The sequence below is a fragment of the Panthera tigris genome, chromosome C1 (assembly GCF_018350195.1).
Source record: "Panthera tigris isolate Pti1 chromosome C1, P.tigris_Pti1_mat1.1, whole genome shotgun sequence".
Taxonomy (NCBI): domain Eukaryota; kingdom Metazoa; phylum Chordata; class Mammalia; order Carnivora; family Felidae; genus Panthera; species Panthera tigris.
Window position 1 is genome coordinate 212,692,716 of NC_056667.1, and position 26,661 is coordinate 212,719,376.

Here is a 26,661-nt window from a genome sequence, read left to right on the forward strand (position 1 = left end):
CACTATGGAGTATTACTCAGCAACAAAAAAAGAACGAAATCTTGCCATTTGCAACAGTGTGGATGGAACTGGAGGGTATTATGCCATATGAAATAAGTCAGAGAACGGTAAATACCATATAATTTCACTCAAGTGGAATTTAAGAAACAACAGATGAACATAGGGAAAGGGAAGAAAAATAAGATAAAAACAGGGAGGCAAACCATAAGAGACTCTTAAAATACAGAGAATAAACTGAGGGTTGCTGGAGGGGAGGTGGATGGGGAAGGGATGGGCTAGATGGGTGATGGGCATTAAGGAGGGCACTTGTTGGGGATGAACACTGGGTGTCATATGTAGGTGCCAAATCAGTGGGTTCTGCTCCTGAAATCAATACTACATTGTATGTTAACTAAGTTAAATTTAAATAAATCAAAAAAAAAACCATGAAAAAAAATTTTTAATAAAATAATAAAGTATCTTTCCAAACAGGATTTCTTCTACCAAGTTCATTATGGTGCATATTTATCCCGTCTGCTTCTGGATATATACAGTGATTAGAGTTTATTTAATATTTCCTCACAGAACCTAATAAGATATAAGGCATTGGTTGTCAGTGTTTGTTGATCTGAAATGTTAATTTGAGATTTTTCAGGTAAAATTAGGTTTTGGATCATCTTAGCATGCGGTGTAGTTATGGTTTCCCATTGTTTGTAGTAATTAGATGCCATTTTATAGTTGGAACGGGAGATGGGGAGAAGCAACATGCAGTTTTATCTGTTTTATCCTTTTTTTCTTTCTTTTTTTTTCGTTTTTGTTTTTGTTTTCAACAGAGAAACTTTTCCATGTCTGTTAATAGTGCTGCTGTCCTGCGATTGACAGGACGAGGAGGAGGAGGAACAGTGGTGGGGGCTCCTAGAGGTCGAAGTTCTTCAAGAGGGCGAGGTGAGCTTCCATGTGGCAAATGTAATAATGGAGGAAGAGGAGAGAGAAGTCACTTTAAACATATAATACTTGATTTTTAAAAAACTGCTTTTGACATTCACTCTGTGTTAAGTGTCTGAATATTTGTTTTCTGAATCATTTCTCGGTGTATCAGCTCCACACCTCCTGATTTGGAGCAGAAGAGGGTAATTCTTGAGCGTGAGGGTTCCTCGTTAACTTTGGCAAATCCCCATCCATATTCCTCATCCCCAGGGAGCCTTGCCCTTTGCCATAGCTCTGGGAAGTGCCTCGGCTGCTGAGGCAGCAGCTGAGTCCGCAGGCCTTGGTGACACACCCTTTCTGTATAAGGCCGTGTGCGAGGAGTGTCCCCAGCCAGAGAGAGGCTTTAGTAAAAGCCCTCTGTCTCATCAGCGCCAGGGCTCTTTTAGAGGGTAGAGCAAAAAATAATTATGTATCAGTCAACTTACTTAACCTATGGTTTTATAGATTTGTGTCTCAGAAGAATTATTTTGTTGATATTACTTGTTTTTTTGCTGTCTGTTCCTTGTTTTGTATTCATTGATTTTCTGCAACATGAGGCCATTCTGGATGTTTTCAATATAAATATTCAGCATTTACCTCTTGAGTTGGTTAACTCATCGCAGTAGTCTAGACATCTCTTGTAATTTTTGAAGAAGTGCTTCAGAAGTGGAAGAGTTGGGTATCTGCAGAGCCAGAGGCCACTGTCTCCACATACCACACCACCCAGGTTGGTGTGATCAAGGGTGTGGAATATCTGGATTCTCTTTTTCTTAAAGTTGTGCCTTATGAATAGAATAATTTATACTCAGCCTTTATAGAGGCCATATTAAGTTCTGCACTCCTGTGAAGAGGACACTTTCGGTTGTCCATTCCGAATGTGGGAATGCAGGGCGCCTGGGTGGCACAGTCGGTTAAGTGTCTGGCTTCGGATTTCGGCTCAGGTCATGATCTCACGGTTCGTGAGTTTGAGCCCCACGTCAGGCTCTGCGTAGAGCCTGCTTGGGATTCTGTCTCTCCTTCTTTCTGCCCTTTCCTCGCTTGTGCACTCTCTCTGTCTTTCTCTCTCAAAATAAATAAGTAAACTTAAAAAAAAAATGTAGCATGTGGGAGCGCCGGGGTGGCGAATAATGATGGGGCAGCTAAAGCTCTCCGCTTGTAGGCCACGTACTGTTAGCAAGGTATACGTGGTTTTTCCTTCTGAATTTGTCAGTTTCCAGAACGGAGTTTTTAACCTGGGGATTTGTTAGAAGTACTTCTGCAGTCGGATCCTGGGTGGTGAGATTTAGGCATGTGTGTGCTTCAAAAGCTCCCCATGCCATTCAGATTCTCACGTGCAGTGAGGTTCCGTTGGTCCAGAATTCACCTGAGGTCTTTGTGTCTTGGTGGTGTGGTGCAGTGGTGATGTGGAGATGGCTCTGGGCTACTGCTTGGGTGTTGCCTGTGATTTTCTTTGGTAGGCTGGCAACAGGGGGAGGTTGCACTCAGGTGGCTTTGCCTCCAGTGCTTTTTAGGGTAAGTTGTACAGAGATGATTATTCAAGAAGGGTGGCCCACAAGCCAGCGCTTCTGTGAGCCTCAAGTGATCACCAACTTTGTGTGCTGTAAATACACACCAGTCTCTCTAAACAGTCTTAAAAAAACTCCATATTGAGAAACAAACAAAAGGATTGGTAAATTTCTCCCTGCTTTCTGATTCTTTCAAGTGGGGGGTTATCGCATAGTGTCCTACATTCAGAATTTAAACTGGGCATGTGCAAAAAGATAGATACTGTGAGAAAAGCAGTGACTTAATTAACATTGATGTGAACAAATGGTATGAAACTGGTCAAATGAATGAATTCACTTTGTAAAAAACATTTTTAGCATCATTGTCCAAAATGGGATTTCTTTTCCGATGATTTCATGAGATCATTAATCTGGTTTTGTTTTCTTTAGTTAGTACTTAATTTTAACTTGTTGGTTAAGTGATGATTATTATGGCTCCCCCCCATGGGCAAAGCTAACGTTAGATGGTTATTTTGGCTCTTTTTAACTTGTGATTTTTTTTTTTAATTAAAATATTTTATTTATTTTTGAGAGAGACACACACACTCACACATACACACACAGAGTGTGAGCAGGAGAGGGGCAGTGAGAGAGGGAGACACAGAATCCAATGGAGGCTCCAGGCTCTGAGCTGTCAGCACAGAGCCCGACGCGGGGCTTGAACTCATGAATCACGAGATCATGACCTTAGCCTAAGTTGGATGTTTAACCGACTGAGCCACCCAGGTGCCCCAAACGTGAGGAGATTTTGATGTGAGAACCAACTGACTTCTAGACTTCTAAATATCGGGAACTAGTAAAATTTAAACAAATGGGTGGGGAAACAGTGTAAAATGTCATCTTTCTATTTTACCTGGTTAAGGTGTTTAAGAGTACAGCAGATCCACACAGCTGTCAGCCACTTGTCTTTATCATCATTTAAAGGAAGTATATTTTAATCCCCCAAAAGAATCGGGTGAAATCTCAGACAATAGGACAGTCCTTTGAATATTTAGCTGTGTGAGAGATTCATCATGTTATGTGTACTTGCTGCTGCTTATATGAGAACTGTATTTAGAGATGATTATGGTCCTTACAATTGGAAAGCTCTAGAATCTGATTCCTTTTATGTGTCTCCTTATAATAAGCTTTAGTCTGATAAGGAGGACCAGTACCAGTGCTAGTTAACTTGGCAGAAAACAAGCAAGTGGTTTGCTTGTTTTTCTGGCAACCTGAAGGCTTTTTTCATATTCAGGTTTCTAAAATAAAATACTTTTTCAAGGTGCTTGGTACTTGTTGGTTTACTGAGAAAATTGTCCTCTTCAGAAGAGGGGACTTTCTTACACCCCAAGAATCATCATTGCAGGAGATCCACGCCAGTGTTACATAACACTTGGCATTATACTGTTTTAGGATTTTACATAAAATGTATACATTTGCAGTATCTTATCAAAAGCAGGGATTCCTAGCCTGTGGGTTGATATTCACTGGTAGCCGTGTTATTATAAGGATATTATTGAATGAGTAATTATGTTATTATAAACGACTGGGAATCTGTATGTGCATCAGGCATTGTCTAAACACTAAATTATATTATTATACACATTTGATACTGTATTTCAAATAACGTGCACCTTTTTGATTAATAGAATGCAGATACTATTTTTTAAAAAATGTATACATTTCCTAAGGAGAGAGGTACTGAAATGGGAAACTGGGGAGTCGACTTTATGTTGATATAAAGTTAGATTGACAAAACTGGAAAGTAACTTTTAGATTATTATATTTTAAGCCTAGTCTCATTTCCATTTTACAAATGAAGAAATGTGGGTTACCTGGACTAGTTATGAGGGGTACCCTTCTCTGCATTTCATAATAAGATTACATAAAAGTACAAGTATATTCTGAGTCAGGTTTTCATACATTATAAGCAGAAAGTAGAAATCCTATGTGGATATTTGAAATAATTATTTAACTCACTTGTATTTAGCTTTGGAATGCATTCTTTCGTTCGTAATTCATCATTTTGTTTTGGGTGTTTTTACACTGTTAAAAATGGTGAGCTACGGATGATGGGTAATATTTTATCTAAGTACAGCTCTAAACTCCCCACCCTTTTCCAGTTTTCTCATCTGTGTGTTGGATACGAATGGTGCTCATTAGTTGAGAAAACCTCACATTGTGCAGAAAGTATAAAGCTAAAACGTTCATATTGCTTTCTGCCCCCAGAGCACCAGTTGGATGGATATTCCTCCTGATCCCAACAGCCATATAATTTATATAAGTGGAGTTATTTTTATAAGTATTATTCTGTCATTCAACAGAATAATGTAGATTTCTTTTAATGTCAGCGTTTTATTTTCTGTGGCTTCATAATGTTCTACTAAAATTTAATATTATCAAAATTTAGGTTATTTCTGGTGTTACACATTGCAGTGAACATCTGCATATATGTGTATTTGCATGTTTGTGTATTTCTGTTAGGATAAATTGTGGTTAGAATCGTTGAGTCAGATTTTGATAGATCTGACCAAATTGACTTCAGTAAAGACCAGTTTACATCTGAACATTTAGAACCTCTCAGTCTCTGCATACAGCACATTCTCACTAGCTCGGGTTCAAATTTAGTCCTGATGTTTTTCTTCCTTGAAGACTTGAGCAAAGGGGAAAGAGTGCTTTTGTTGGTGTAGAACATCCTTTACCGAGTTAGTTCCCAAAATTGATAGAGTTGACCATATTAAATTATCCTTTCTTTTTTTTTTTTTTTAAAGTTTTTTTTAATGTTGATTTGTTTTTGAGAGACAGAGAGAGAGCATGAGTGAAGGAGGGGGAGAGGGAGAGGAGAGAGGAGAGAGGAGAGAGGAGAGAGGAGAGAGGAGAGAGAGAGAGAGAGAGAGAGAGAGAGAGAGAGAGAATCCAAAGCAGGCTCCCAGGCTCTGAGCTGTCAGCACAGAGGCCGAAGTGGGGCTCCAACTCATGAACTGTGAGATCATGACCTGAGTTGAAGTTGGACGCCCAACCAACTGAGCCACCCAGGTGCCCCTTAAATATCCTTTCTGTGGAGTTAGATAAATTATATTAATGTTTGTGCTTCACTTTTGTATATTTTATCTGCTCTCTTCTGAAGCTCTCTAAATCTTTCATTTTTGTTGAAAATAATCCAATAAAAGGTCCAATTTGCAGTAATAGTTTACCGATCGTCTTAGAATTTTACTGTTAAACTTTTTATTAAAGAACTTAATGTTGACACTGTTTCTTATTCAGGACTGGGACTCTTAACAGCTGTTTTCTAACTTGTTTCTTTCAACCTCCTGTGGTCTAGCCTCTTCAGTGCCATTATTGGTCTCTCAGGTAAAGATCCGTCAGGCCTTGCCAAATGTTTAAACGTAGACATTCTCTTTGTGTGGAGGCAGAACTTCAAAGATTAATCGTTGGTGTTGAATATGTGTCAGATATTGACATCTGAGTATCATTTTTTCTGTTTTCTTATTTTCAGGCAGAGGCAGAGGTGAATGTGGTTTCTACCAAAGAAGCTTTGATGAAGTAGAGGGTGTCTTTGGTCGAGGAGGTGGCAGGGAAATGCATAGGTCACAGAGCTGGGAGGAAAGGTAACTAAAAGATCCAAATCTTGGCATAAAGACTTATTGGTGTAAAAAAATTTTTTTTCTGTTTTCTCCAGAGGAGACGTTTCTTTGTATAGTTATAAGATTTCACTTAAAAAATGCTTTTAATTATTGAGTATCAAGATGTATGTTAGAAAGTTTTAAATGATCCTTATTTAATGAAAGAAGCATTGGCGATAAATAGGTTAATATGTTAGTGCCAGCATGGATATTTCATAGTTAGTCAGATTTGTTATTTTATTAGTGTTCAGTGGGAGGCATTGACAATTGACATTTTATTTTTTGTTGCTATCAGTCAAAGCATCTTCTCTGTTCTTTGTGACTCTGTGAAGTCTGTTGATGAATGAGGGCAGTTCCACAAACTTGTATGTACAAAGATGTTCACTGTGATGATATTTATAATATAATTAGAAACAAGCCAAATAGCTTAATATCAGCATGGTTTCTTATGTAATGGTATATCCACACAATAGAATATTCTATAACCATTAAAACTTAGGATGATTTTGAAAATATCTAATGATGTGGGAAAACACGTGCCAAAAATAGTATATAAAATTATATATAGTGTGTATCTAAAGTAAAGCATCTATCTAATTAAAATTTATCTAATTTTAAAAAACATTTCTGGGTCAATAGAAGCTGGCTTTTGGTAAGTGAGATAGTGGATATTTTTGTTTTCATCTTTGTGTTTTCTTATATTTTCCAAATGTTGGGCGCTAACCGTTTGTTTTTACAATTTGAAAAGGAAAGCAATGCTATTAAGGACAGATACAGCAGTGGTTGTCAGGTATAGGAAATCTATATATTACTCCTAAGTCCTGTTTGAAACTTCTTTTATCTTTTCTAGAGGTGACAGACGTTTTGAAAAACCAGGACGAAAAGATGTAGGTAAGGCTTTCTTACTGTATTTTTATCTGAACTTCCATGATATTAGTTCCTAAAAGGCTCACATGTAAGGATCCATTTATTTAAAATTGACTCAGTTACCTGTGCCTCTCCAGTAGATGGAGTTGTAGCATTGCTTGGATTTATAATTCCGTGGTTATTTGATGGCTCTGTTGCACAAAACCAGGGGTGATGAACACAACCATTAGGATTTACTTGATTTAACTTTTTAGGTCTATGTATTCTTTGCAAGGCATATATTCTTTATTAAGTCTATCTTGTGAAGTGAAATTTTAAGTTAGGAACCAGTCTGTTAACTCCTTTTCCAATGTAGATACTTCTCACAGGATGAAAAGAAACAGGGAAAAAGCTAGAATGCTTGTTTTTGTGTCAGAGAGCAAATTTTACAACTATGAATGTTCTTTCTTTAGCCTTTTATTATTGATCTGGTCTTTTTGATACCTAATCTTTGTTTTTTTTCTTGTTTTGAGATGAGAGGAGTCAAAATAAATTATAGTTAAGGTAGCTACTGAATTAAAAGGAACATAGTAAGAGAACAAGGTTTCAGTGTTTGTGATGAATTAATTATAGTTTATATTAAAGAACCTATAATGTTAAGATGGGCTTTTCTGACTGATTAAAGGTACTGCCTTCTAAAGTGCCAGTAGGTATTAAGATCTGAGAGAAAAAAGGAATGCCAATTCATAGTAACATTGGATTCATGTATTTATGTATTTATGTATTTATTTATTTAGAGAGAATGCGCACATAAGCATGTGTGAGTGGGGAACTGACAGGGGGCAGAGAGAGGGAGAAAGAGAATCCCAAGCAGGCTCTGCTCTGTCAGCATGGAGCCTGATGCGGGCTCAAACCTTTAAACTGTGAGATCGTGACCTGAGCTGAAGTCGGACACTTAACCGACTGAGCTACCAGGCACCCCCCCAGCATTGGAGGTATGAAAATTACCTTGTGATTTCCCAATTCCTGGAAGTACCAGAAAAGTTCTCCAGGGCATGATTGTATCTGACAATAGTAAGCATTTGTCAAAAATATATGTTAAATATGTAAATATCATTCACAGACTGATTTGCAGATTTAAAAAAAAAATTTTTTTTTTTAACATTTATTCATTTTTGAGAGACAGAGAGAGACAGAGCATAAGCAGGGGAAGGGCAGAGACAGAGGGAGACACAGAATCCAAAGTAGGCTCCAGGGTCTGAGCTGTCAGCACAGAGCCCGATGTGGGGCTCGAACCCACAAACTGCAAGATCATGACCCGAGCCGACGTTGGACGCTTAACCGACTGAGCCACCCAGGGGCCCCAAGATTTGCAGATTTTTTAAAACACCAAATAGTCAACTTGGCATCATTGTTTTCACACCAGTTCATTTTAACATATCAGTTATTTAAATTTCTCATTTATTAATATGGCATTGGAAATAATCAATTATATTTATATTAATGAAAAGCCATTAAATGAGTGTAGCACCAAGAAATCTGGAACAGACTGGGTAGATAACTTACTGCTAGATGAATGGCTTTACTTGTATTGTAGACTGTTGGATAAATATAATTTGGAGGATGTTTTGGGACCTCTGCTCTCATCCTTGTCTAACTTAATACTTTTGCCAGAGACTAGAGAGAGATAATGAGGGGTAGTTTAAAGAGTACAGGGTTTTGAATCAGAAGATCACTGGTAATCTAAGCTCTCATATTCAGTAGTCTCATAATAAATACAGGTGAGAATGCCTTACAGAATTTTTAGGATTAAATAAGAGTATATGGACTCCTTTATTTGTTCAACAGTTACTGAATTCTGACTTGTATGATAGGTCTTGTGCTGTGTGCTGTATAAACATTCCTTTTCTTTGGATGACAGTGTTGATGTGTGATCAGATTTTCAGATTACTCAGTAGTTAGAGGGGTAGCTATAGAGTGGAACACCTGTGACTTAAGATCAGAATTAAGATGGAACAAGAGACAAGATCTAATCAGATGGAAGTTTAACAGCAGAAAATGTTAACTCTCACGTAAACTCTAGAATTTAAGATAATGGAATAATGGTGTAATAGCAACTTGCTGGGGAAAAGCACAGCTTTCTTAGCTGACTGTGGCCTCCGTGTTAACCAGCGTAACATTTACTAGAACTGTAGGATCCTCATGAGGCGGGCAATAGGGACGCCCGCTGTCGTATGTTGACACAGGACAGCTTAAATATTGTGTGCAGTACTGGCCACACCTGGAAGGGATCCATATATTGGAGTAGAATGGGGCATTTGCAGCCCTGTGATGGTGAATGCCTGACGGAAATGGGGCTGTTTACCCAGCAGACAAAACTGTGGACAGGACAGAGTGGGGAGGAGTGTTTTTAGGATTACTGTCTGCAAATATTTGCTCAACAATTGAGAAAGAGGAATTAAGTTTGATCTGTGTTAGTCTAAAGGGTAGGTTTAAGGTGGTAGATACTCAACATAGTCTCAGTGAAAAAGATCTAATAGAGGTGTCTGAAAATGACTTGGGTTGCTTTGGAAAAGCCCTGTGTTCTCTGTTATGACAGTAGCTCGATTTTAACTATTCACCACAGTCATACTTTCGTGGTTTGGTTAGAGTGTAAAGTTCCTTTTCATCATTATTTGCCCAACTTATATTTTAACTAGTATATTAATTCAACCTGAGAAATCTCTCCGACCACCCTCTTTAAAAATACAGGTTTTGGGGGCATCTGGGTGGCTCTGTCAGTTAAGCGACTGACTCTTGATTTCAGCTCAGGTTATCATCTCACAGTTTTGTGAGTTTGAGTCCTGTGTCAGGCTCTGGGCTCACAGCGTGGAGCCCACTTGGGATTCTCTGTCTCCCTCTTTCTCTGCCCCCTCCTTCACTTGTGCTCTCTCAAAAAAAACTTAAAAAAAAAAAAACAACTTAAAAAATACAGGTTTTTTTCTTTGTATATGTGTATACAAAGGTATATATTTGAAAAGATGAGTTCTGTAAAACTAAATTGATGTGAAGTGATTAAGAGTATAAAGAAAGTTTTCCCTACTAAAATATCAGGGCATGTTCCATATATATATTCAAATAAATCATAGTGGCTTTTATTGAATGTTTTTTGATAAGATGCTCACTTAGGTATATTAACTGTGCTAATAATTTTGAGCCTTTCTTTTTATAAGTAATCCACTTTTGTTGTAAATATTGTAGATTAAAAAGTTTTTTTTCTTGGAGGTGCCTGGGTTGCTCAGTTGGTTGAGTGTCTATCTGACTCTTGATTTCAGCTCAGGTAATGATCTCACGGTTTGTGGGATCAAGCTCAGTGTTGGCTGCTGTTGGTTGATCAAGCTCAGTGCTGTCGGCACAGATCCTGCTTGGGATTCTCTCTTTCCTTCCTCTCTGCCCTGCTCCCTGCTCGTGGTGTGCACTTGTTCTCTCTCTCTCTCAAAAAAATTTGCTTTTGTATCTTCCACTCTTCAAGAATGGCCGTACTAAACTAGTTTGTTGGGGCAGAGTGATATATTGGTCACTTGTGAGATGTTCTCTGACATCAAATTAAGATAATTTGAGTACTAAAGGTTTCAGAATGACTTGTTTTTAAAATTAAAGATGGTTTATATCCTGTATTTGCTTCTTATATTGGAGAGAAATGGGTATATTTATAGACATTGGGACAAGAATTGTACATAACGACTATGAACACATCTATGGGGCAATGTGGAGGTAGAAAAAGGCCTGTGATACTGGAATTATAATTTCTATTCAGTAGGAATTATTGTTGGAGAGGGGGAGATCAGTTCTGGTGATGATCTTGTAGTATGATTCTCTGAGGATGCAATTGAAAGTTCATTAAATAAAAAATGATCCATTTGATACTAACAGGTTCAGCCTAATGTAATACCAGTTAGTGCATTTTGGCGTAAAATACTTTGAAGTAGACATAGCAGCTTTTGGTTATTAGGTGCTGCCTGCAGTAGGTGTTACGGGCTTGTACATATATCAAAACTAGATGTTATGTTTTTGGTAACTGCTTGTGTAGTTTGTTGGGATTGTCATGCTTATCTGTATCAGTTTCCTAAATCATTTTTAAAGTTAATTCCAACGTGGTCTTCTTAGTCATGAATCTAAGGTATCATCCTTGGGCTCCCAGGTGCCCCAGATTAGTGAGCTGTGTAGCCAGGAATTAGAGATGCTGTTCCCATCTCCCAGTAATCACCCCCTCTTTCCATTTGTACTCCCTTCTCCTGCCAAGGAGAATGGTATCTTGGCGGAAAACTTAATCCTTAATGTAGAAGCTGTGATTCACTGAAAGTAAGTGAAAGAATCATGAACAGTGCTTTCAGAAGCTTTAAGCCACCTAGACAGAAGTTTCTGATTTTCTGATTGCATTTCTTAGTTGTCTACTTGTGAAACATTTATCAAATAGCATTAGTATACCTACAGTTATTTTGGGGTGTGTGTAGGGGAAGTCACATCTAGTTTTCAGAGGCAGAGCTTATATGTACATTGTGTACTTTGAGAGTGCTCTGACTTGAATGGAGAACATGCTGTGTCTGCAGGGAGACTCATCCCAGATCTTTGGGCAGCTTCACCTAACTGTTGGGAGTTGTAATCTGTGTAAGTGATATAGAGCTCTTAGGAAAAAACATACCATGTAAATCTTTGATACTACTTTATTTTCACAGGTTAGGTGAATCTTGTTACTTTATTATAGAAATAAGAATTCCTGTTGTCTATATGGGTTATGACAGTCCTGGGTTGGAAAAAAAGTCTGTTGGTCTGGTTAGCATTTAAGGATGCCTAAAAGTTTCAAACAGCAAAAGTTTACAATAATTAAGTTTCTGTGTCCTTGACTTTTTTTTTTTTTTTTCTTTTTTTCTGTTATCACGGTTTGACTACTCCAGAGCTCTTCTTTATTTGCTTTTCCTTTTGGTCAAAGAGTAGAAAAATGTGACTGCTGCTCTGCCCTGCTTGTCACACCAGATTGCCTTTACTAGGCTAGTATTTATTCATGGGCTGATTCCTGCCTAGGTCATCACCAGTGGGAAGGGTTAATCTTTTACTTTTCCTACTAAACTTGAAGAAGGAGAATTACAGAAAAGAAGAGCAGCCACAAATCTACTTGAAATCTGATAGGGCGACTTTTTTGGTTCTTGTTTGCTTTGAAGACAGTTTTTTCTTTTTTTTTAAATCAAAATGAAGGCTATGCAGAGGGAATGGTTTTAAATTAAACTGGAGGTAAGGGAAAGCGTTCATCTAAGTATATATTAAATAAAAATTGAAGCAGAGAGAGAGTATAATTTTCATGGAGTATTAGATTTGGTAAGAAATAATAGAGTTTATCTAGTTCAACCTCCTACTGATGAATAAACACTCATTTTGTGTTTATAGAAAAAACTATTTGAAGTTGGAAACAGGAATTTGGGTTTGAAAATACTTTGTTGCCTAATTATTTTTTGCTTTATCTACTGGAGATTTTTTTCCTATTTGAATTACGTATAAGTAAACCTTTATATCTACAAAAACTTAAATAGCTTTGCATTTATGAGTTATTTAGAGTTGTTGCATTGTTTTACACCATTGAATAGGTCATAGGTAAGAAGGGGCTGTTTTTACTTAGAAGCCATTCAGATGAATAGTTGATTATGATTTTTAAATCACTGTTTGATAGTAGATATAATTTTGCATCTCCTTACAAAAATACCATCTTACAGGTTCCATTCAGGCTGGAGCTCTCACTTGATCTCATCACTTCTGCCACAAATATGTGAACATGTGCATGTGTTTGGGTATAATGCCTTTAGAGCTACATATAAATCTCTCCATTGTTTTTCTTGTGAATTTTTGTTCTTAGATGTTAAAAATTAAGGGGGGGTAATACTTACTCCAGCTTTGTAGTATGAAGAACCAGAGGAATGATCTTTGTTGTCTTGAAAAAATAACACTTTTAAAAGGATGTTCGCTAAATGTTGTGAAATCATCATTCTACCCAGGGGGCTAGGTTTCAAACTAGACTGTTGCTTCAACTTGCAGATGAAAATGAGAGATTTGGGGTTGATCTTAGAGTTCGGCTGAGTTAAACTTTACTGTCCCGTTTTCCCTTCATTAGTGGTATCATCCACGTTATGATAAATTCACCAACTTGCTGTTATATAAATATCTGTCATGTTGAGATGCATTGATTTCAGCAGATAACCACAGATACAAACTTATAAGGTAGAATGTTAAATTTCCAGAATGTGTATTATTAGCTCAGCCATTTTTATGGGCATAGGCTTGTTACCATGATACCATCAGAGAGATGTAATCAGCATTGAAAAAAAAGTTATAACGAAGGAAAAGTAGCTGCATAATACATTAAAAAATAGGGTGCCGTGGATACATCTTATTCTGTCAGTCCTGTTTCAGAGATCTGAAAATTGTCCATGCTTTGTCCATTGATACGGATGTCCAGGTCAGTCCTGTTTGGGCTCTTGGAGACCACAGGAGTGGGAAGTTCAGGAACAGTCTTGTCAAAATTCTCCATCTTGATTTGGTATTCACCTTTGGAACCCCGGGTCAACAGAGATGCAAAACAGTGATGTAACATGATTTCGGAGGGTAGGTAGGATGTCCTCCTTTGGCATATTTCTCCAGTCCCTTCCTGCATTGCTGAGAGGAATACAACTAATTCAAAGTGCGGAGGATTTTCATGCTGGAGCAGAGTAGCCAGAGGACTTGATGGTATAATGGAGTGATAGTAGGTTAGTGGAAAGATAAAGAATGGACATTCCTCAGAATTGATGCCATCGAGGTGGAAGTCCACACTGGTCTGGTAGAGTTCACCGTTTTCTCTTTCCTGATAGAGTACAGCGGAGACCCGGACACTGGTTAGAGGGCTAGGTCGAGTGTTGGCCACTTGGAAAATTAGATTAGGTTTGCCATCTATGTGAGCTACTACTGCTAAGTCTGTAAAGCGAATTGAGAAAGCTCGATTTTTCGGCCGGGCAATCTTCGCCACAAAGGCACCTAAATTAGAAACCATTGAATTTTTTTTAGAATGAACACTTGAAATATCAATACCTTTTCTGAATGAGAAGGGTATATCAAATAGTTACACATTCCTTGATGCGATGCCTTCTAAGTGAGTCAAGAATTGAACACATTGTTAATTTGGGTAGTCTTACTTGCCTGAAGTATTTTTCAAAATGTACATACATCCTTATTTAAAAACTGTGATTTCAGAATGGTTAAGCAAAATTCACTTTGTTACAAAGAAATGTAACTGCGTCTTCTCATGTCTTATAAAATCAAATGGTCGTTTCCTACATTTCTGTCCCCACTTTAAAAAAAAGTAACAAGATTCACTTGTTATTAGAATTCATTTGTGATTTCGAGTTGAAGTAGAAATTAGATTTAGAGTAGAATGATTTGGGGTGGGGAATGGGACCAGTAGGATGAGGGATACACTGAGGAATTATTTAACGTGGAACCTTCTATAACTCCCCCCCCCCCCCTTTATTAGAAGGTCTGCCCCTAAGGTGATTTCAGTGCACCTTTCAGAGTGCATCTTCTGTGTGCCCCCAAGCTATAGGTTAGGGTTTCTTAACCACTTTTGTGCCACAGATCTTGTTGGCATGCTGGTGAGGTCTGTGGTCTACGGACCTCCTATCAGATTATGCTTTAAATGCATAAAAATAAAATGCATATACAGGAAACCAAATGTACTGAAATCCAGTTGAACATTTAAGAAAATTATAGTACTATATGTGCTTTAATAAAGCATTCAACGACAAGAAAAAATGCATTCAACAATGAAATTTAGTTGTGGGTTTAATAGTGTACTTTTGAAGTATCGGAGTGTGATACGAAAATGCTGATACTATTTTTTTGTTGTTATTGCCTACATTTATAATGGAAGAAATGGCAAATTTCAGTTAGGGGTGAGTGAACAAAAATGCAAGTTTTTTCTAAGTTCTTGGATCCTCTAAATTTTATCTAATGACTGACCCAGTTAAAAAACCCTTGTAGAGCAGTTAAGTGATTTGTTACAGGTTATAAAGTTGGTTGGCAGCACAATGGACTTGACTCCAGATCACCCTTCATATGGCCCATCACTTACCTTTTCAGATTATTATTAGGTAGTGTGTTAAAGCCAGGTTTTCTTTTCGGGTTTTTTTTTTTGAGTTTTAAACTGTATGTATCACTTATAAAAATGACGCTAACCCTACTTTATCAGAAGAAAGTCTTATGTGTTAATCAGGTTTATATGTAAAATTTCATAATCTTTGTGGCCATATTTCAAGTTAAGTATGTGTATACTTGATCTCTAAATATGCTGACTATGGTGCTCTGGGCTCACTGGTGAATGTTGAGTAAATGTTGAACAGATGAACTCAGAGGAGGAAATTCTAACCCAGTAAAGGGGGAAAAAAGAAATCAAATTCCTTTGTTAGATAAAATGATTGTCAAAATATGCATTGAACATATTTATTCACCTATTTAACAAAGCATTTAGCTTCTCTGAAGAATACCCTTTACATCTTCTGTTAATATATTTTTTTGGTATATGATGTTGCTTGCAAGTTAGTGTCAGAATGATCCTTTCTTTTTTCTTATAGGGTTCTAATAGGTAAAATTTAAGAGTCAGGTTTCTTATAATTTCACCTATCACTTGGCCCCAGACTTTCTTTTCAATCGTAGAAATTACCTGCTAATAACGCAAGTAAATGATTCTACAACACAGTTGTTTATAACTGACTATCGCCTCTCCAAAACACTTATAATTTTTTTTTTTTTTTTTAAAAACAAAAACAATTACCTGTGATAAAAGCCTCTAGCATGAGGCCTAGTAGCATTTGTATGGCAAGCAAGGCGATTGCACTTGGACAGTCACCACTGGGGAACATGGTACCATAGCCAATTGTGAGTTGTGTCTCCAGGGAGAAGGAGAATGCAGCTGTGAAACTGGTGATGTACTTCACACAGATAGTGTGGTTTTCAGGTGGGGCATCATGATCTAGTTCCAGATCACCATTCATCTCCGCTAGAACATACCAGAGCACTGCAAAGACAAGCCAGTGGACAACAAAAGAAGCAGAAAAGACCAACATCATCCAGCGCCAGCGCATGTCCATTAGGATTCCCCAAGCATCTCGAAGATATACAAGACCTCTTTGGGCACCATCCATTTGCAGTGTGCTGTGGCCGTCCTTGGTGACCATCCTCCGGTACCTCTGAGTTAGGAGAGGAGCAGTAGCTTTGCAATTACTGCCATCCATCTTGGTCTGTAATTTTCTGAAACCAAGAATAAGTTAGTAAGCTCTTAACTGTTCTATAGCTAATATTAATACATTTTGAGACTTCATTCACTTTGTCCTGTTTTTGGAGTGCTTCCCTAGCTACTGGGCCAGCTTTTCCAGTCTGACAGCTCTCTCTCCCCTCTTCGTGAAGGAGGCATTTACTGACTAAGCCATTTGTATGCTGCCTGATCAGGGGCTGCCTTAGGGTCTTATTGTTTCTTTTGAATGGCTGTTAAACTATTGGCATTTTAATACTTTTGAGTATATTTTAAGATTCCTGAAAGTTGGGGATATGGTTTGTGGCTTGTCAGTGCCCCCTCTCTTGCAAGAGTCCAGGCAAAAGTAGCTGTTGATTTGACTAAACGTTACGTGTTTATCTACTTTTCATAATTAATAATTTAAAGTTACGAGTAATTCATAATTAAGAGGAATAAGTTAAATATGTGTTCCTCTGTGTAAATAACTAGAAAGCATTTGGAAATGTAGTGTTAAGCTGTCTGCAAATATTTGGAAACCGAACTTCGTGCTGGGACAGGTCTAAGCATTTAGAGACCTATGGTTGTAATGTATACTTTTTTTAAATTAGCCTGTTGAAAGTTTTATGAATAGGCTTTATTTGTTTTTGTCACTTTGTGACCATTTTCATGGATTCTTTCCTTCTTGCTGCACTCTGAATATTCTAGATTTTGATTTGATTGTTGGGTGGGGAGAGAATTACTTTCTTAAAAAAAAAATTTTTTTTTTAAATTTATTTTTGAGACAGAGGCAGAGCATGAGTAGGGGAGGGGCAGCGAGAGAGGGAGACACAGAATCCGAAGCAGGCTCCAGGTTCTGAGCTGTCAGCACAGAGCCCAACGTGGGGCTCGAACTCACGGACTGTGAGATCGTGACCTGAGCCGAAGTCGGATGCTTAACTGACTGAGCCAGCTAAGCATTCTCAGGCGCCATGAGAGAATTATTTTCTTGGTAAATAAGAAATTCCAGGTAGAGATCACTAGATAATGTTAGTTTTGAAAGTAGGTAAACCAGAAGAAAAAGCTTCAAGTGTAATGAACCAAGATAACCATTAAGGCACCAAATGGCAATTTTTAAAAGTTAATTAATATAATTAGTTTTTAGCTATAAACAGTTAAATTGTAAATCAGTGGGTATGCTTTTCTCTGTGTGGTGAAAAGAAAGCTAAGGTATGCTTTCTATGTGACTGTTCTTGCATGTGTCAGAAGCATCTTAAGACTTTTATGTAGAGCCTACCAGGAACAGAATGGGAATTGCAGCTTTGCATTTGACTCTGCCTAGCTGCTTCCTTCAGAAGTAGGTGTCCTTGAGAGTACTGCATTTCCCCTTCCTACCTTTTGAATGGCAGTGACGCTTAAGAAGAAGGGGACTAGAGGCATTGTTGCTTGGGTTTGCTGGATCCTTCTTGTATCTAGGGACTTGGGGGTCTGTGGAGACTCCCTTCCTGTGTTATGGGAATTGCACATTGGCCAGCTGGATATATACTTTCCCTCCCTCTCCGCCCCCCCCTTCCCGAGGCTAATGTAACATTTATTGGTGATAGTAGAGACATTCTCTTGTATTTTCTTCAGATCTGAATTACTGTCGGAACACGGAGATAATTGTTAAAATTTATTTAGAGTGGATAGCCATTTTAGTTTCATATTATAAGCTTTAAAAAACTCTTAGGTCATTAATGCTTTATAATTCATTATTCTAACAAGTGGTCATTATCATTTAATGTATTTTTTCCCCTCAGCATGGCTATTTAATGACTCATTTTGCTACATTCTTTAAATGTTTTAGGAGACCTTATCTCTGCCCTTTTGAAAGTAACAACAGAAATAATAAAATTTTCGTAGGCACTTTGCTAGATGTCTTCATATTGCATTATCTTTAATTCTTTGGTATCTCAGCAAGGTAGACATTATTACCCCATTTTTCAGATGAGGTCACCAAGGATCAGACTAGGCAGGTGGGAGCCTTAGATTATTTATGTTATTATCCATGTCTGACTAACTTTACAAGTTAATTTTCTTACTACAAGAAGCTGTTTTGAAAGTTTGGTGAAATAAAAACCTTTCCCAAGGTGATTGGCATTGTATTCACAAGGCAGTCTTTGACAGCCAGATTTTTAGCACTTCTGGTAGATGTTCTTCCTGTCCCTACAACTATCTCAAGTATATCATAAACTGTTGTTAACTTCATACATGATTCTTAGGACAGTAACGATTAATAATATTAGTAAGGATATATTGTTTATTATGTGGCAGGAATCATACCAAACACTTTCATGTGTGTTAACTCATGTGAAGCCAGCAGGCAATGCCTGGCACAGAGTAACCTTTCAGTGTTAGTTGCTTTATTATTGTTACTAATGCTTCTTAACTTTCACAGTAGTGCCATTATAATTCCCATTTTACAGATAGAGAAACTGAGGCGCAATGAATTTCCTAGGATCGCAAAAGTAGTAAGTGTTGGTGAATCCCACACCAAATCCAGAGTCAGCACTATATTGCTTAAAAAATAGACATTTTAATCCTGGTTAGCCTTTGTGAGTAATACTATGTTCCATTTGACTAGTTTTGTTTGAGTCATTACAGAATATTTGGTCTTCAGGAATGCTTAGGTTCAACCCTGTGACTTTTAGGCAAGAAATTTATTTTCAGTTAAGGAAGACATTTGTAAAATTTGAAGATTTGCACAGCTACAATTATTACATAGTTGCATACAATTATTACATCTTTTGGATGTTACTAGATCAGTACAAATTAAAACAAAGTGTGGACAGGAGAGTTCTTAGTAGCATTGCCTACTTTGTATTTTTCCAGGGAGAAAATAATTTTTAGGATATATCATCATAATTTTATAAAAGAAAGGCATTTTGACACTCGAAGAGGAAGAAGGGAGGATATAAGAAAGGATAGTTGTTGGCTGCCTTCAGAAAGGTTGTGAACCACTGCAGTGTCCTATATGGTTTCTTTTATTTTTTTTCTGATTTTGAGGTAAAATTGGTATGTAACATTATATTAATTTCACCTTTAATTTTCCTTCCTGCTTTGTGTATAAAGGTCTATCATGGGCCTTGTACCCCTGGTGCTTATTCCACCTAGGGAACTGCTGTCCTGGTGAATGCTACTAATTGTTTACTGTTTCACAGTAGTTTTTTGGGGGGGGAGGGGAGGAGCTGCATGATTCTTAATTTTCAACCTACTTTATTAAATTCTAAAACTCATTATCTAGGGAGATAGCCTTTCTATATATATATAGATATATACTTTCTATATCTATCTATCTATCTATCTATCTATCTATCTATAGATAGATAGATATATATACTGTTGCTAACAAAATTATTATTATTTGGGCTTTTTCGGGGTTGTTACTTGTTACAGCTTTATAACAGTTAACTCCAGACTTCTACAATTTCATTTTTTCTCTTGCAATTAATCAATACATGAAAAACCCTGTGAACAAGGATGTCAAAAGGCTAATATCAAAACCATGAAGTTTTCTGGTTTTTATATATAAATCCTTGCTTGAACTTGTTTAGATTGTGTTGAGAAGTGGAGTAGTTGAGAGAAGTAAGATTTTGATCCCCACTTAACAGATTACCCTGAATACGTCCATCTTTGGATTCATGTAAACAGTATGGCTTAGCATAATGAAGACAAGGTGGGGAATCTAGCCTACCATGCTCTGGCTCTGTTGGTTACATAGCTGTGTCAGTTGGGCAAGCTACCCAATCCCCTTGGCCAGGCTTCCTTCTATTTAAAAACAGAAAAAGACAGGGAATTAAATAACACGGTCTCTTAAAACTCTGTGAATTTTTAAACTTACTTCTGCTTCTTTCAACTGACATAGGTTTCTTAGATGATTTTTTTTTTCTTTTCTCTCATGGTTTTACATTTGCTTATATGGTGCTTAAAAATTATATAATTGTTGCCTGATGTATATAGATTTTCTCTCCATCAGATTTAAAAAAGTGACTGATGGGCAGACATTATGTTTATACTATTACATTTCCAAGTAATTTTCATATCCCTACAGGTGTACAAATACTCTTTGAATATATTTGTCTTGGTTTGTATTTATGTGATTCTCACTAACTGATCCCAATAGACAATAGAATTGAAGCTTTGGAAGGTTTGTTTGTATCTCCATGTGTGGGCTGGTAAAATATTTGTCCATTTATAAACTTTGGTGGAAAATACTACTTTATAAAAATGATAGTTTGGATGCTTCATTCTGGCTGTCAGGATTATTGATTCATTTTACTTTGTTGTAACATTCAAAATTATGTCTTTTGCCATATTGTAAGGTAGTAGTGTCCTTCATGTTAAACAGTTGAGATAATAGGCTGTAACTACAAATGTTAAATGATCACAGTATTGCTCTGTATTTTTTTTTATGTCTGGTGTGAAAACTGATTGTACAGAATCTTTTCTCTTCTACCCTCTATAATCAGGGCAGTGTGCTAACTCTTATATAAGCTCAGAGATTCTTGTATATTTTAATTTCTTACTTGTAGGAGAATCTACTAATTTCAGTACTAACTTAAAAAGACATTGAAAATTAGATATTCATCACTTTTTTCATGGATTAAAAAATTTTTTTTTTTGGTCATTTGTTTCTGTAGGCTTATTTTGGGTTTTTAAAATCACTTCCAAAAGAAATATATCTATATATATTTTTAAAAGCCACTGAATTTTTTCTAGGGTCTTTCCTTTCTACTCATTTTTATATTATAATGGAGAGTTAGTATACGCTGAATAAAACAAGAAAATTTCCAGTAATGCTTTCAGTAGGGCTATTATCCATTTCTAAAATTTAAGGAAAAAGAATAAAGAACCTTAATGTATGACCCTGTAGGTAATATCTTTGTTTAAAGAGTAAAGATACTCAGTTTCTTTCTCTGTTCCTCTTAAGGAAAGAAATAATATTATTTCATGTACTCACCAGTTCTTTTGCTGGGTCAGCCTGTGTGCACAGGTAGGTAGGTCTTGAGAAAACCAGACTTGTGGAGTCTGTCTTTTTGGTAAGGTAATTTTAATCTACAAGCCTAGCTTTTAGGTTCTCTTCTTGGACTGGGTTTACAGTTCACATTCCTCTGTTTATAATGTCGTGGGGGCTAGTTTCAGCTGAAGCTGATGTGATTGGTCACTTAGTCTGCAGGGGGGCCAATTAGCTCTGATCATGTGGAAAAGAATGCTGGTTTGTTAGGAGGTCTTTCTTTACCCAACACAAACCTTAACAATTCTGGAGAAAGCCTCCAGAACTGACTTGGAGAAGGGGTGCATTTTTTCCCTCTAATCAGGACCGGTCTTTAGTAAGTTTGCATAATCTTACTTAAGAGTTTATTTGAAAGTTCAAAGGGATAAAATTCCCTGCAAGGTTTCCTTTCAGCCGTCTTTCCTTATATAGCATGTTGAAGTGTGAGATACTTCCTTTACTATTCTTTTTTTTCCCTCCATTTCTTTGGGGAAGATTTCCTTGGATAAGGAATTTTAGGCATGAATTAATGGATTGATCTTATTAGTTTTCTTTGCATATTCCATCTCACTAGAATGGCTACCACTAATTCTAGAACTGGGTAATATAGGTAATTTAGTTACCTGAATTTGGGGTGGGGGGTGGAGGGGCAAGGAGGCAGGCCTCCCCCCCCCCCCCCCCATTTTTTTAAGGCTGTGTGTAGAGATCTTGAATAAGAATAAACTTAATTGTTTGGTACCTGGCACTTATCTTTAAAAAACACACCTATGAGAAGGAGCTGAAGAATTTTCTTAAGGCATGTTTTAGTAATGTTTAGGGGATGATTTCCTGAGAAGCATATAGTAATGTTCGGTAAAATGTAGCATTCAGGGTACAGAAAATTTAATTGTCTAAATAGTGTTTAGGTAGAAAATGTCTGTGATCTAATTTTGTAGCAACCTTGAGAGAGCTGTAGGGTGGCTTTGTGTAATGCCTTTACTGAGCAGTACTTTTCTCCACCTCTGTTAGCTGCTGATTTGAAAACTTTGATCAAATGTCACATGTAAGAGGATCTGAGAAACAAAGGCTGTGATTGTTCAAAGTAAAATCATGGAAGGCCTGCTGGGAAAATGATTAATGTAGACCAATATAATGCTACTTAGAAGGTGAAATCCGCCTTTGTAGATTCCTTCCCCTCCCCCCACAATTAAAAAAAAAGTATTAATTCCTTCTTTGTTTTAGTAATGCCAAACATCTCACTACAAGTTCAGACACAGCATTGGAAACTTTGACCTTTAGAACTAGAGAAGGTAAAAACATAAAGTAGGGGCTTGTGATGTGATGCTTGTTCCCTGCACACACTGGTAGGAATTATTCTTTATATCTATTGACAGTTGACTGATTGGGGGAGAAAAAGCCAGAGCAAATATAATGTAACAATGCCTTTCAGAAAGTACTGGAGTGTATGTGCCATATGTCTTGCCTCCACATTATAGTAAACATTATGGTGAAGGATTTTAACCAAACTTAGAAGCCTCTTTCCATAATATACTGTTTCAGAATCTATTAAGGCAAAAATGATTTGGCAAAATACCTCAAGTGAAAAAGTATTCTGCTTTCTGAATTTCTACAATTTGAAAGTCTTGCTGTGGTCGATAGACCATGACTGCCAATTGTATGGATATTGTAGACCAGCTTTGGAGTGTCCACTCAGAAGCACAGTACTCCCATTATAATGTCCTGAGCAGTTCAGTTCATTTGTGGCTGAGGTTGCCAGGTCAACTGAGATGAAACTGATACTGCATAGATCGTATGTCAACTTTACCCCAAAATACACAGGCCTTCCATCTAAACAGAATTGCTGATTTCAGTTGGAGATGGCTCTGAAACATCTCTTCTGTGAGTAAACGTAAATGCTAGATATCTATTCACTGACTTATTTTTTAATGAAAAATTATGATTAAGCAAGGTGCCAAGAACAGATACATTCTTCTTCTTTTTTTTTTTTTAAATGTTTATTTTTGAGACACAGAGCACAAGCAGGGAGGGGCAGAGAGAGAGGGAGACACACAGCATCTGATGCAGGCTCCAGGGTCTCAGCTGTCAGCACAGAGCCCGATGTGGGGCTTGAAACCGTGAGCCATAAGATCATGACCCGAGCTGAAGTTGGATGCTTACCCGACTGAACCATCTGAACGCCCCTGTTATTCTTTATTAAATTCAGTTCTCTGTCCCTAAAGGTGTTTGATTTTCTTTCTGACTAAAGTAGTCCAGTATACAGTCCATAGTTGTACCAACTTGTACTTGGGAATAACAAAAGCTTTAGTCGAAATGTAGCACCCTGCCTATGTGTACATGGATAATCTCTGAACTTTAAAATGTTAGCCCTAGTCTCTTAGGTTCTTTCGTACATAGTATACTTTCTTCAGAAGATGCCTCATTCCTTTCCAGTTGTACATTCAAGCCCATCTACTGATCGTCGTCTTCCCCAGAGGTTTGAGGCGGTGTCTGGGGTGTATACCAGCAGACAACTGAGCATGAAGGACGTAGGGATATGGGGCATATTCAGATCAAAGAGGTACTTTTTCAAAGAGATTTTGATATGCTGCAGCCCCTCTAGTCTCTCTCCTAGCCAGGAACTGCTGTGTTTTAAGGACCAGTGTTAATGAGTGGAGCAGATTGTTATCCCTTAGGGGTTAGGATGGGAGAAAGTTAGAAATCTCTGCATAGGAGATTTAAACTTCTCCATCCAGCCATCTTGAGTTTGTTGACAATTAATTGTGGGGGGAAAAAGTAGATATCAACACTTGGATGGAATTTCCTTTCACTATTTTCTCTGGTATCAGAAAATATTTTTAGTGTTGATCAGAGAATATATATCTGAATAGAGGAATACAAAGTTTCTTACTAGAAAAATTTGCACATAAACAAGCTTCAAAGTCTGTCCCATAATTCCATTTTTGCTTTTGGAGTTTGGGCACTTCTAAGTTCCAAGTCTCACAGCTGTAGATTTTATTGGCTGAGTGCCTCTTTGCTCCATCTGAAGTTTTCCATAAACACCATTTTTGGCTGTGAGTCAAACATGCACACAGGTGCCCTTTTACTGCTCCTTCTCCTTAGGAAGTCTACTCAATTAGACCAGACTAAAACCAATATTACATTTTAATTTAATTTTATTCTTAGAAGAGTCCTATCTAGACTTAATACATTAAGTCAGAAACAACCAAGTATTAACTGCCATTGAGAAAATGTTTATATATGTCGTACATTTGCATTTTAGCACCTTTCATACATCTCCAGTTACTGTTGATATAAGAACATAACAACATAACATGTATTACAAAGGTAGTATAGTTTGGTCGTGAAACAGTCCTGTTTGCTACATTGACTAGAAGAAAATACATTTTAAATTTGTGTTTCTTTATCTTTTGGAGGTCATAGATACCTTTAAGACTCTTACAAAAACCTAGACCCTGGGGTGCCTGGGTGGCTCAGTCGGTTAAGCGTCTGACTTCGGCTCACGTCATGATCTCGCGGTTCGTGAGTTCGAGCCCCGCGTCGGGCTCTGTGCTGACAGCTCAGAGCCTGGGGCCTGTTTCAGATTCTGTGTCTCCCTCTCTCTCTCTGACCCTCCCCCATTCATGCTCTCTCTCTGCCTCAAAAGTAAATAAACGTTTAAAAAAAAAAAAAAAACCTAGACCCTTTTCCTTCTAATTCAGGGATTCATAGCTGCCACGTTCATGTATTAACTATAGGTTAGGAATATTTGAGTCAGGCATTAAATTTATAAATTATTCAATTACATTTACTTCTAAGTCTTGTTTATAAGTTAATCTGTTAAGATTTTTTTTTTTTAAACTTTTTTTTTTTAACATTTATTTTTGAGACAGAGAGAGAGCATGAACGGGGGAGGGTCAGAGAGAGAGGGAGACACAGAATCTGAAACAGGCTCCAGGCTCTGAGCTGTCAGCACAGAGCCCGACGCGGGGCTCGAACTCACGGACCGCGAGATCATGACCTGAGCTGAAGTCGGCGGCTTAACCGACCGAGCCACCCAGGCGCCCCTCTGTTAAGATTTTAAGATGAAGTCAAAATATGTGGTTACTCAGCTTTATTGTGATGCTGATGTTAATGGAAGGAGGAAGTCTTTGGTTTGAAATGCTAGGGAGGGTCTTGTGGGTGTCCTCACTGGCCACTGTGGGATTCTGGAATTTGTGGACACGAAAAGAACTTTAGATATCATCCTTTAAATTGCCCAGGGATGACTTTTAATATTTAGCTTTTATTTTAAATTATATCAGTAATATACAAATGTATGTGTTTTTTAAAACAAACTATAGAGATGAAATTCCCTTTAATACTTTCACTCCCCACCCAAATCTACACAGGTACAAATCTGTAATCATTTAGGTTGTAAAGGATTAATTATTTTAATGTTTTAGAGCAGTTCTTGCATGCAGTGTAATTATTAGTTGTATTAGTAGTAATTGGAATAGTGTGTGCATTGTATATACAATTTATTTTTAGATTTTATTTTATTTTTCTTTAAATTTTTTTCTTTAACATTTATTTATTATTGAGGGACAGAGAGACATAGAGCATGAGCAGGGGAGGGAGGGGCAAGAGAGAGGGAGGCAAAGAATCTGAAGTAGGCTCCAGGCTCTGAGATGTCAGCACAGAGCCCAATGCGGGGCTCGAACTCACAAACTGGGAGATCATGACCTGAGCTGAAGTCAGTCGTTTAACCAACTGAGCCACCCAGGCGCCCCTAGATTTTAAGTAAACTCCATACCCAACATTGGGGTTGAGCTCACAACCTCCTCGATCAAGGGTGCCAGCCAGGTGCTCTGGAAATGTGTGTTTATTGGATGGTGCTTGAAGTCATTTTTTTTCTCTTCAAAATAATTTTTAGAGTAAAATATTTATATTGAAGAAATTGGTCTTAACATTTTTTCAAGGGTATACATTTTGACATCATTTCTGCTAGAAGATTAACACATTTAGTTCCATCTTCCCTTTTTAGAGATGTTGGTAGTCTTTGTCTCCAAGCTGTACCATGCATGGTATGTCTGTTGCCCTTTTAGAGTTTGTTACACTTTGATCCCAGAGCTTCCACTTTCTGTGTTAGTTTTTCTGGAATTTTTTGCTCCTTCCAATGGGTTAAGTTTGTGAGTGAACCCAGGATTAAACCTATGACTTACTCACATAAGTGAGTAAACCTATGTTTTCTTTCTTTTCTTTTCTTTTCTTTTTTTTTTATTTTATTTTTTAAAATTTACATCCAAATTAGCATAGAGTGCAACAATGATTTCAGGAGTAGATTCCTTAGTGCCCCTGACCCATTTAGCCCATCCCCCCTCCCACAACCCCTCCAGTAACCCTCAGTTTGTTCTCCATATTTAGGAGTCTCTTCTGTTTTGTCCCCCTTCCAATTTTTATATTATTTTT

General features: G+C 37.4%; 2 protein-coding genes across 11 annotated transcripts in view; one reads left to right on the forward strand and one right to left on the reverse strand.

The window, feature by feature from the left end:
- GIGYF2 (GRB10 interacting GYF protein 2) overlaps positions 1-26,661 on the forward strand; it is a 146,385-nt gene that overhangs the window by 58,174 nt on the left and 61,550 nt on the right. For 8 of the 9 annotated variants that reach the window (XR_006220995.1, XM_042995656.1, XM_007082973.3 and 5 more), the window contains 3 exons: positions 813-924; positions 5,965-6,076; positions 6,942-6,982. Coding sequence is in view for 8 of the 9 variants with exons in the window: in XM_042995656.1 (XP_042851590.1) it covers positions 813-924; positions 5,965-6,076; positions 6,942-6,982 (265 nt within the window). In the remaining variant the exon portion in view is untranslated. The remainder of the gene's footprint in view (positions 1-812; positions 925-5,964; positions 6,077-6,941; positions 6,983-26,661) is intronic. The other variant, XM_042995658.1, reaches the window with a different exon arrangement.
- On the reverse strand, positions 12,003-16,352 carry KCNJ13 (potassium inwardly rectifying channel subfamily J member 13). Of its 2 annotated transcripts, none has more exons than XM_007082977.3 (2): positions 15,768-16,352; positions 12,003-13,975 (listed from the first exon to the last, which is right to left on the reverse strand). In XM_007082977.3, the coding sequence occupies exons 1-2, from the start codon at positions 16,225-16,227 to the stop codon at positions 13,353-13,355; spliced, it is 1,083 nt and encodes a 360-aa protein (XP_007083039.1). In that variant the 5' UTR covers positions 16,228-16,352; the 3' UTR covers positions 12,003-13,352. The 2 variants fall into 2 exon arrangements, with proteins under 2 accessions (XP_007083039.1, XP_042851597.1); XM_042995663.1 differs by having other exon boundaries at positions 13,800-13,975; positions 16,004-16,352.

Excerpts from the sequence above, each read along its gene's own strand:
- KCNJ13 (XM_007082977.3), bottom strand. The coding sequence starts at position 16,227 with ATGGATGGCAGTAATTGCAAAGCTACTGCTCCTCTCCTAACTCAGAGG. Across the intron at positions 13,976-15,767 it reads GCTAGAGGCTTTTATCACAG|GTGCCTTTGTGGCGAAGATT; the intron begins GTAATTGTTTTT and ends TTTCTAATTTAG.